This window comes from Nyctibius grandis, chromosome 9, assembly GCF_013368605.1.
Source record: "Nyctibius grandis isolate bNycGra1 chromosome 9, bNycGra1.pri, whole genome shotgun sequence".
NCBI lineage: Eukaryota > Metazoa > Chordata > Aves > Nyctibiiformes > Nyctibiidae > Nyctibius > Nyctibius grandis.
Genome location: NC_090666.1, coordinates 43,641,314 through 43,652,304, shown reverse-complemented (window position 1 = coordinate 43,652,304; position 10,991 = coordinate 43,641,314). Strand labels below are relative to the sequence as shown.

Below are 10,991 nucleotides of genomic sequence, written 5' to 3'. Positions count from 1 at the left end.
CAGGTATATTAATAATCTTTATTTTGTATGGAAAAAAATACAGTAGCTGTGCAAAAATAGAACTACAGGACAAGACTAATATAGGACTTGTACAAAATATCCAAGAAACAGTAAACAATAAATAAGCTGAAGAATAATGATGCAAACTCAGAAAGAATTTCTAAGAATGGGCAGAGCTGTTTACAATGTACATAAAACACTGTGTACAAACGGGACGTGAAAAGCGACGACGATGTGAAGTTGACCACTCCAGACTAACTGCGCCCACAGGAATGTCACTGCATCTGTTTATTTTCAGAACGTTCTTGCCAAAATAAAACTTTATTTCCACCGAAAAACTTCACAACTTCATCCTGTCACGCAACTGCACATACTCTTTTCCTCAAACTTTCACCTTCACTCCCTCAGTTTCTGGGGTTTCCCACAAAAACACTTACCAAACATTTTGTTGCTGTACCTTTTTCACGAATAAACAATAAATCATTTTGCTTTAAGATAGCACCCAAAGGTGATTACATAAACTATATAAAGTGCAATGATTATTGTTAATATGACATAATATTGTGTTCTTCAGTGCAATAACCAATATGGTCAAAGCCTTTCAATACACATGCAAATGTCATCGTTTATTTTACTCGATTTCTTCTAGTTACTAAAAATAGTTGTATTTACATGTCAAAACCTGGCTGCTTATAGTTTACTGATACACAAATTATTTATGCTTCCTAAATGTACATCATGCAACCCAAATTAGATCCCACTAGAAAAGTGATAAAATACTTTGATTTAAAAAAACCACAGACATATACAGATCTGAGTATTGTGCAGCAGGTATCTTTAACACTGTTTTGAGAAGTAAGCACTTAAGCGTTATAGAGGCACGATTATTATGTCAGTGGTGAGATGGAATATAACCGAAAGCCAAGATTAAAGCCCAATGTAAAAACAAAGTCTTACTTAATGGTAAAACGTAATGGAAAGGATTTCTCTGCTTGAGGTCCTAGTTTGGTGGATTGATGATCCTAATTGACTCTTTCTACACAAATTTGCTCTTCCAGTTACTGTGAACTGTCCTGTGATGGTAGGAACAGTGTAAAGTGGTTGCATCCCATGAAGTACTGGCCAACACAGACTGCTTACTCAAACTCACCAGTGACCAGCCAATCAGTATTTTGTGTGGAAGTAACACCCTATGATGTTATGAGCCAAGTTTTACAACCCTGTAACTACACAAAACAATATTTACACATTGGATTCAATGAACGATCGCTTTGGTTTCGTAGCCGTGACGTGACTGAGATGGCCGTCCTTACTGACGCGAGAGTGCTGCTGTGGGACAGCGTCTGGGTACAAACGCGAAGCTTGTTTAGGTGCTCTGTTCTCTTGACCGTGGGTAGGTACCTGGCACGTCAGCTCCTCGCGTTCTTTAGCTTGCACACCATTGTGGTTGCCATCTCCTGGGGCAGCACCGGTAGAGGAAATTTTAGTTTGGTAGTGTTTGACTGAGAACTGCTCAAAATGTGAGGACTGAACGCCCCCAGAGGCAACATTTGTTGATAATCCATCTGATGCCTGCGAGTGCCAAGTGCGCCCGGACTGAGCATTCTGCTGCTGAAACCTTGCAGTCTTATCCATGATTCCCATGAACGGGGTATTGCGAGGTCTCTGCTCAGTGACAGCACCCTGAACTTGAGTAACATTATTCTCCTTGAGTCGAACGTCTGGGCCTAGCCCCGTCCTGCTTCTTGAAAAACTACTGGCTGAAGTTAAGCTGCTGGTTGAGCTGGCAAGAATCACACTGCTGGATGGAGAACTAGAAGAGACACCACTGGGTACAGGACTTTGCTGTCTGGCTTCACTGAAATTCATCTGAGTGGGGGCTGCCAACCTGTCAGCGGTTTTGGACTTACTTGCAGAAGAATGAGGAGAGCTACTCTCATCCTGCTGTGAGTGGGAGCCCTGGCTGGACGTGAACTTCTCACTGTGCGCTTCAGAACCAGGACCTGCAGAAACACTTCCAGATGACAACGTGCTCGTCCCCTCCAAGTGCTGGATTTTAGGGTGCCGGACTGGCAAGGGGCTTTGTGGAAGATGCTGAAAAGATGATTGTGTCTTTGTATGACACTGACTGCTTCCAGGTTTTGATCCGGGCTGGATGGAGCTCAGGTGCTGATTGGTTTTCACAATCTGTGCCTGCTTTGTTGGCTGCATGATCAAGCCTGGCTCTCTCAGGTACTTACTGCCTGTTCTGCTCTGAGGGGACACAGATCTAGCTTTCTGCTGAACACCTTCTTGAAGGGTCCTGCTGTATGATGAAGCAGCTGAGGAACACTGCAGCCTTTGTGGAGAGGAAACAGATTCATCAGGGTGTGGCAGTTCATCCTCCCTGTCTTGAAGATTAAAATTATCATTCACACCTTGTATAATGCCCTCTTCCTCGTTATCAGAGTTGTTCATTCGCTGTAGTAGCTGTGGAGACTGATGCTTCTGTTGCTGTGTTCTCTGCAACTGTTTGCATTCCTCTTCTACTCGAGCCAGGAGACGTTTTATCTCTTGATTGCTAGGACACAGCTGGGTGGCTTCACGTAAGTCAGCGAGAGCAGCAAGTAGCTTTCTGTTTAGGGAGAAAAAAAAAACAACCCAAGTAAACTTAAAAATCTGGGGCAGATCTGGGTCTCAGCACTGCCTACTGCTAACCCACCTCCACCACTTTCAAAGAAATATTCCGATTTGCCCTCTGCTGCAGGTGGTGACAGTGTAAGAACTGGATGTTCTCCAACCCAGGAAATTCTTCCCCACAGTGAAAGCGCAGACCCAGCCCTAAACCCTTCCCCTTGTAACAGCTTTTTCAGGAAGGCAGCAGAAGTCTGCTGACAACAGCAGGAACTGACGCTTTGTCTTGTCTCATAAGCCCTTTGCTGTTCCCTACAGAGCAGGTAACGTGCTGAACTCTGCTTCATGACCATTCGTTGTTCTGTCTCAAAAAGACACCTCTCCCTATACTTCAACTACACCACTACAGTTTGGTATTTTTCCAGCTGAAAGAGATGGTTCCTCCTCTCTCCCCTTGTTCTTATCTTGAACTGCTAATGATTCAACATATCCTGTCCTACAAAAGCACCCAGTTATTCCTGGTAATAAATAACGCAGTGCTGGAGTTCAGTGGCGCACTGCTGACAACATTCTGCTGAGTCACATGGACTAGCAGTCCCACTCACTCTTACACTTCAAATAATCCCTCTTCATATCAATTTGTTACCTTCTGGACTGCCTAATAATTACCTAAATGAGTATTCAATATTGCTTTTTGGGTTTGGTTGGCTTTAACTGATACAGAGCCCTAATGCAGATGGAAAGTGTACAAGGAAAATAACTTTTTCTTTGCAAATTCCAAATACAATTAGTGGAAAAGAAAAAGAGTTGTTAAAAGTGTTAGGAAGTTAAAAAGGAAAAGTCTGTGCAGGCAGATGCACAGACTCAATCAGTACCTGCTGTTCCTCTTGGCTCTTGCTCGAGCATAATAGGCTTCGTAAGACTTGGGTTTCAGATCCAGTGCTTTGGTAGCAAACTCCTCAGCCATACCAAAGTCCTAATAATTCAAACAAATGTACTCATCATACATTGACAAGAAAAGCAAGCTGCATGCCCTTTATTCCTGGTACCGCTTCCACAGCGCAGACAGCTTATGCAGTACGGAAAGTCACCTTTATCAGTCAGCAAGAGCAGGTACTTTCTGAAAGACTGAGAACAGACCCCATCTTGCTGACCTTGTCTCTCATGTCTAAGGGAAACTGACTCCAGGGTAGCTAAAAAGCAATGTTAATACAGGTAAGATAAGGTTATTTTCAATTCAAAGATATTAAAATGCATGTTTACAGGATAAATGACCACCTCAGACAGCAAAGCTTTAGAATGTGTTTTGACAAAAGGCCAGTTAAAGACCTGGGAATTAGAGAAAACCAAGAAAAATGAGGAAATGGGTTGGGCTAGTCCAGAGCTTTCTCTGGAAAGGTACGTGAAAGTTGTAGAGAATAATTGTACCAGATGTAATGTATTCGGTCTTCATATAACAAGAACACAGAATAAGTATTTACTAGTAAATTTTTAGTTAAAGCAAAGACTGGGATTAACAAAGCAGGATTGAAAAGGGGGCAATGATGGCTATGGGGAAGATGGAGGCAGAGAGGCAACAGATTAACAGCAAGAGCTTACGTTTGTTTTTCGGCGACATCGTGACAAATTCAGGTACAATGAGACTCTCAGCTCGTTGAACGCTTTCATTTCTTCTCCAAATCCTTCCCTCGGAAACTTCCTCAAGGCGTACTGATAGCGCTGCGCTGCCTCCTTCATCTTCCCTTTCTACAGAGTCAGGGGACAGGAGGCTTTTCACAAACTCTTAATATTGCAATACTGTGGCAAAAAAGCACGTTTGTATTTGACACCTACCAACAGCTGCTTTTCAAGTAGAAGACACTGAGCCAGATTTTAAGAAAAATAAATAAGTACAGTATGAATTACACTTACATGCAGACACAACAGAGAACTTGCACGTTAACTGGAGTTTGTGCTTGTTTCTAAACGCACACCTTCAATGGGATTTCACCAGGATAATATTTGCATTAATGCATGCTACTTGTACCAGAAAAATTCATGCATGATAGAATTCATTATTTATTTTGTTCTTCATTGTTTTAAACAGAGCGGTCAAAGACCTGATGATGTAGTTGATTTAAACTCTAAGCCAGGATGCTTCCAGCAGAGCAGATCCCTCACCAGGAGCGGTGCCACTGCAGAACGAGCCCTGGCGCTGGCAGGGGCAGGTGGGAGAGGGCGAGTGGGGCAGGACCCATCCAGACCTGCCCTGGGCCTCTGTGGGGGCTCAGCCGCGGGCAGCTGGGGACCGAGCGTACGGATGTGCAGCAGCCAAAGGCCCCTCTGCCGCTGCGCAACAGAGGCTGAAGAGAGCCAACCTGCCCCTCGCGGCTCCCGAGCGACCCCCCCTTGCAGGGGAAACACTCGGGCTCTCCAGGAGATGCTCGTGGAACACCTCCATCAGAAACCGAGGCTTTGGGACAGTTGGGCTAAATATGGTGAAAAGCAAATCTTTTAGCTGACAGGTGAAGACATTTTCCTCTTTAAGGATATTTTACAAGTTAATTTCTTTTCATACACACTGGGTGTGTTTTATTATTTAATTAATCTTAACACTCAAAGTGGTCAAAATTTACTGCTGAAACTGGCAAGGAAAATATTTAAGGTTTATCTTATTCAGCCGGAGAGCTGAAAAACAGTTATTGCATGTACTGTGAGCACACTCAAATACTGTTACTCTGCAAAGTAACTATCCATTGAAAACAATCTGGCAAAAAATAAATCAAAGTGTATTGGAAAAAGCTGAACAAGCTAAATGACACACCACAGCTCTGGCAAGACTGTTCAAATTACTGTACTAAAACTAGGCACTGTAAAACAGATACCAGCAGGGAATTCAACCTCTTGTAACAAACTGTAAAACTGTATATTTAAATAGCACCCAAAATAACATCATCCTGAAGAAAAGGATATGCCTAAATGTCTTTTAATTCAACAAGGCACTTTCAAATGAGCACCTTACATCCCGAGTTGCTCTTAAGAAGCAACTGACTGCTACAAATGTTGACTTGCTCAACAGAAAGCAAGTGTACTTCTCCATCTTTAAATTCTTATTTACTTATTTTACACAGGAGTTTTCAAGGATTCTTTCCCAGGATTCTCGAGATTGCTTGGTCTCATTCCCAACATAAGAGGACGTGCAAGGACCATCTTGTTTGAACAGAAAAGGAGGTATAAAGAACGTTAATCTACCTTCAGACAGAAGCCCAATTATAATGTTCTGCAATCAGAAAAAGATCTACCTACTTTGTACAGTATATTTCCTTCTTCCATCAGCTTCTGCAGCAGAATAAGGAGAATGTCAGGTTTTGAGGTGGCCATTGCCCACGCTGCATTTCCTGCAAGTTAAATTTTAAGGACCTCTGACAAAAGGGAAGAAAATGTGCTTCTGATACCTACTCACACTAGACAGCCTAACCCTACTTCAGCAGATATTCCACCTGCATGGAATTATTATTATTATCATTATCATTATTATCAGTGTGTGCAGGTATATTTACAATACATGTATAGCCACACCTGCCCGCTGCCACCCCACACGACAGCAGCCAGATATTAAATGGTCTGATCCATTTCACCCCGGTCTAACGCCGGTATAGGACAGTAAGAAAGTCATGGTAAAGTTCAGGCCTAAGTAAGGATCTGTATTTGATCATACTTAGCACCCAAATAATAATAACTGATGATTTAAAGGTACTACAGATTCAATAATTATCATGTATGCCTCTGCACCATCTACTTGCCTACTGATAATACGTAATTTGGACATATATTTTTTGCCCATTCTTTACGAAAATGTACAATGATATAATTTATTAAAAGAATGTTATTTAAATGTAAAACATTCTCTTAATCTAAATTGTTAATAGTGTCAGAATTAAGTATCACGAATAGCGTAATCATAATTTTCTTGTTTAAGTATATCATGATAGAGTAACCATGTAAAGACCGAGTCCTCCAGACCTCCTCCTCAACATACACCAAAGAAAGGAACACAATAAAATTTCTTGCATTTCCTCACTTCTGAAGCGAGTCTGGAGTGTCTGCCTTTACAAGAGAGAGATGGATTTCTCTTGGGCGGGCATCTGCAAAGCACACACCCTGCAGAAATCCAGCGTGCCTTTCAAGATGTACTTGCTCAGTCTGCTGGACAGAAGACAGCAGCTCTAGCAGAGCAGACAGCTGCTCCCTCGAGTGCAGGACAGCGTTACTGACCTAGTTTAGCGCCCTTCCTCAGCAGCGCAACCACCACGGACGTATTGCGGCACCCGATGGCCCTGTCCAGCGGCCGCATGCCGCTGTGGTCAACGTGCTCAATCGTTGCTCCCTTCTCTACCAAGTACTGCACCTGTGAGAGGAAACAAGACAAGCCTTGTAGCGTTATTTGTGGTAGGAGAGGCAGAACAGTGGAATATTGGAGCTACCACCTTATCTTCCTTGAAGTACTAAGCGGACAAAGTGACCCACTTAGTAGATGAGGGCAGAGATTTAAAACACTCACGAGGAAGTACAACAGCACGCTGTAAAACGTAACGGCGTAATGCTGCACTTCGATCACAACTGCCTTGGTACTGAAACCTCCCCTAGAAAATGCCTTCCTGAGCAAACACTGGCACTGCAGCCAAGACACCAGCGGTGTCAGCGTCTTGGCTACTTCCTCACATTTCCTTTCTATTTTGGCTGGCAATATTGTTCCTAAGCTTTGTTTTGTATTACGAAAATTCAATACACACTTAGTTCTTCCGCTGTTACATGCTTAGTTTTTCTACTTACAATATCAGCGTCTCCATAAAACGCTGCCAGGTCTAGGGGCGTTCGTCCGTTCTTGTCTGTCTGATCCGTTGTCGCACCTTTCTCAACTAAATACTGAACCACTTCCCTGTGGCCTTTTAGACAGGCCCAGCTCAGAGCTGTCAGTCCTTCCTTGTCCAGAGAGGAAAGAGTTGCACCTGTCAAATGAAAATTAACTTTGTTATTAAGATGTCCTGTTTAATAAGCAAAATTAGCTAACTCCCACGGCGACAGGCGCAGTCTCCGGTACAGCTGCGCAGCCTTGAGCCACTGTTTATCTCCTACCTTCAGAAAGCAGGAATTCCACCGTGCTCAAGTGTCCTTCACAGGAAGCCACCATCAGCGGCGTTCGGCCTTGCTTGTCGCTTAAGTTCACATCGGACCCATGCTCCACTAGAAGTTTAGCAATCTGAAACAGAAAACAGCAATTTAAAAATGAACTGGCACTTTTAGATTTTAGCCATAATAGCATGAACTTCTAAAGAAGCCAACTAAGGTGTCATTTATAGCAACGACTGAGAGATCCTGCGCAACTCCAGTCTTAACCCTCTGCCCTTCAGGGCCTTCTCCTGACGGGAGTGGCCGGCCTGAGGGAGGCTCCTGACTCGAGGGTTCTCTCTCCACTAACACAGAAGCAGTGCAGAGGATCTGACGTTGCCTCTGTTCTTGGTCTAGCAAATAAAATATTTCAGCTCCTGTGTATTTTTTTCAGGTGTAACTACGGCTGTCCTGCAGCCCATGTACTTTCGAATCCTTTGTACCACTTTAAATAGCTTTAAAGCGAGCTGCTGCACAGGCCCCTCTGAAGCAGGTGCAAACGGGTATTAGCACGTTTGCAGTAATTAATTACAGGACCAGAGCGGGGCGGGACCGCGGAGCGCTGCCCGGAGGAGTCCCCCCCCCACGAAGGTGCCAGACCTGCCAGTGGCCCTGCCGGACGGCGCAGAGCAGCGGGGGGACCCCCCTCCTGTTGGCTCCGGTCACAGCCGCGCCGCGCTCCACCAGGAACTCGCACACCTCCAGCTTTCCTCTTCCCGCAGCAGCTGTCAGGGCTAAAGGAAGCACCTCCATCAGCATCACCCCTGCGCTGCTTCACCACACCTTTGACAGATGCACGTTATGGGAGTGTTACCCAATCCCCTGTTTTCCCACTCAGCTGCCCCGTAAGATTCTCCGAGCTGTTTTCAGACTCAGATGAGTTAGTCAGAGTCAGGGTAAGTCAATAAGCCACAGACATTCTCTGGTAAATAAAAAGATGATTCTCAAAGATAACAACTGTACCATGTGCACAGCTTGTAGGTTAAAAGGAATCTTTATGAAAATTTTGGATAAACCTGCCAGCCTCAGGCAGTTCTAGTTCCTTTTTCATTAATCATTTTTTCATCTCTCTCCCTCAGGCCCTTCCCAAGGGTGACGGTGACAGCAGTTCTGGGATTCAGCAAAGGGGCGGTCACTCAGGTTTCAGTTCACTCGATCCCCAGCAGTGATGTGTTACCAGACATCAGGTATTTAGATCTCTGCAGGAAGTCTGTATCTTGGACAATCCAGCTCCATCCTGCACTAGTTAAAACTGCTCTCCCTGTTTCTCACGGTGGAAACCACAGTATGTTGTCAGTCAGTAGCTCCAGTTCCTCTGCGCCAACCCTTACTCTAGACTTCAAGGGATTACTGTGCGTTTTACGGCACACAAGAGACAGCGACGTTCTAGGTCACCTTAAAAGTCTTTTTTGAGCCGAACAGCGCACGTTGTGCAGCGTGAGCGCTCGTGGCCTCTACCCAAAACACAGTGACTTGCAACTCTGGAACAGATGGCTGTGCTCTGAGAACCCCAGAGCAGCCCAGCACGCCTCCGCACGCTGGCACGGGCAGCCCGGGACGGTACGGTGGCAAACGTGTCCGGACAGCACAGTAATAAAACCACTGATAGGAGCTGTGGTTCAGATACAAACCACTGCACATCCCTGTTCATGATCTATGGCTTAGGAGAAAGCAGGTCCTTCCCACACTAACACTGTGTGACTCTGCTCAGTCCCACAACTGTCAGGCTGTACATCTAGACAACTTCCCACCTTCTCCTACAGCTTATCATACTCCTCGCTTTTCACTGCGACAGTCATCCAAGCTTGAAAAATAAAATATTTTCCCCATCATGATTTTTTCCTCTCTTCCATTTTGCTTGCATCAACTCATCGTGTGTTTTAAATGGAGCTTGAAATTAAAATTTTGTTGTTGTTGTGTTGAAGTATCATCAGTAACGTCAACACTGTTTAGAAAATGGGTTCACGTGCTAACTCCTGCAAGAATGAGCAAAGGACTGGCCCTTCCATTTCCTAAATCCTAATACCGTGTGTTTTCCAATAAGAAGGGGGTCAATTGTGAATTTCTTGTTAATAATTTTTTAGCATTTTCAAACATGCTAAAGTAGGATTTTTAAAAATTCCAATGCATACGGAAAGCAAATGAAATTACAAACACTGCAGGAAGCAGTAAATTCATTTCTTTTTTAAACAATAATATCTAATCCATTCACTTTTCATTCACTGATACTTCACTATGTTACATCAACTGTTTAGATCTGAACAACTGGAAAACAACTGTTAGAGACATCAACATTAAAGGCAAAACAAACTACCTGGGTCAAAAACTTCACATTTTTTATTCTGTCAGTACCAGCATTTTAGCTCACGGTGTAACTAACGTCACAGGAGCAATGTAACTCCCTACACTTCATCCAGTGTTCAAGGGCAGGTTGGATGGGGCTTGGAGCAACCTGGTGGTGGAAGGTGTCCCTGCCCGTGGCAGGGGGTTGGAACTGGATGGGCTTTAAGGTCCCTCCAACCCAAACTGTTCTATGATTCTATTCTATGATTAATGTGGTAAAACACTGGGAATGGCAATGATGATCTCTAGCTGTCTTTCCCTCTAAAAGACTCGCAGTATAAAACGCAGCACAAATATCTGAACAGAAACAAGCCGTTCCTGAGCACGTTACTGCACGAAAAGGAATGATCATCCTATGAAATTCTACACTGCAGCTTGAAGCACTGTATTTCCACAGAAAATTTTCAATTTAATTAGAAAGTCAGTAATTTACAGTAATTTTAATATAACCCTTCTTTTCAATACATAAGAGCAGCAGGTTTGGTAAGTTAAAAACTCTATAGGGCGTTTTATTATTAAAACCGGTATTTTCCTGTAAGTTTTACCACAGAAAATTAACTTTTAAAAAACCAAAATTAAAAACTCTTACTTCTTAAATGAGCAATTCTAATTAGGAAAAAAGCACGAGGAAGGAAATACCTGTTTCTCCCCACAAGGCATCAGTATCATTGATGTCTACGTCATGGTCCCTTCCAATGGTCAGGATGTAACAAACCACCTGTCAAAACCAGTTAGTGGAGACGTGAGTCACAAAACCATCAGTTGTCACTTGCAAGATACAGCAACAGGGGAAAGGTTTAAAACAAGTGGGAGTGCTTCCTCAATGCATACGAATCAGAGAAAATCACCAGTGCTCATAATCCATCACAGCAATTCAGTGTCTGACT

The 10,991-nt window shown here is 43.7% G+C and overlaps 1 protein-coding gene across 7 annotated transcripts in view; it reads right to left on the bottom strand.

The window, feature by feature from the left end:
- Nucleotides 1-607: 607 nt before the first annotated feature.
- TANC1 (tetratricopeptide repeat, ankyrin repeat and coiled-coil containing 1) overlaps nt 608-10,991 on the bottom strand; it is a 67,264-nt gene continuing 56,880 nt past the window's right edge. For 6 of the 7 annotated variants that reach the window (XM_068408278.1, XM_068408279.1, XM_068408282.1 and 3 more), the window contains 9 exons: nt 10,744-10,822; nt 8,362-8,495; nt 7,729-7,852; nt 7,426-7,601; nt 6,868-7,000; nt 5,899-5,990; nt 4,213-4,359; nt 3,489-3,589; nt 608-2,614 (listed from right to left, as the gene is read on the bottom strand). In XM_068408278.1, coding sequence (XP_068264379.1) covers nt 1,243-2,614; nt 3,489-3,589; nt 4,213-4,359; nt 5,899-5,990; nt 6,868-7,000; nt 7,426-7,601; nt 7,729-7,852; nt 8,362-8,495; nt 10,744-10,822 — 2,358 coding nt within the window. In that variant the 3' untranslated portion in view covers nt 608-1,242. Of the gene's footprint in view, nt 2,615-3,481; nt 3,590-4,212; nt 4,360-5,898; nt 5,991-6,867; nt 7,001-7,425; nt 7,602-7,728; nt 7,853-8,361; nt 8,496-10,743; nt 10,823-10,991 lie in introns of those variants that run through there. The other variant, XM_068408283.1, reaches the window with a different exon arrangement.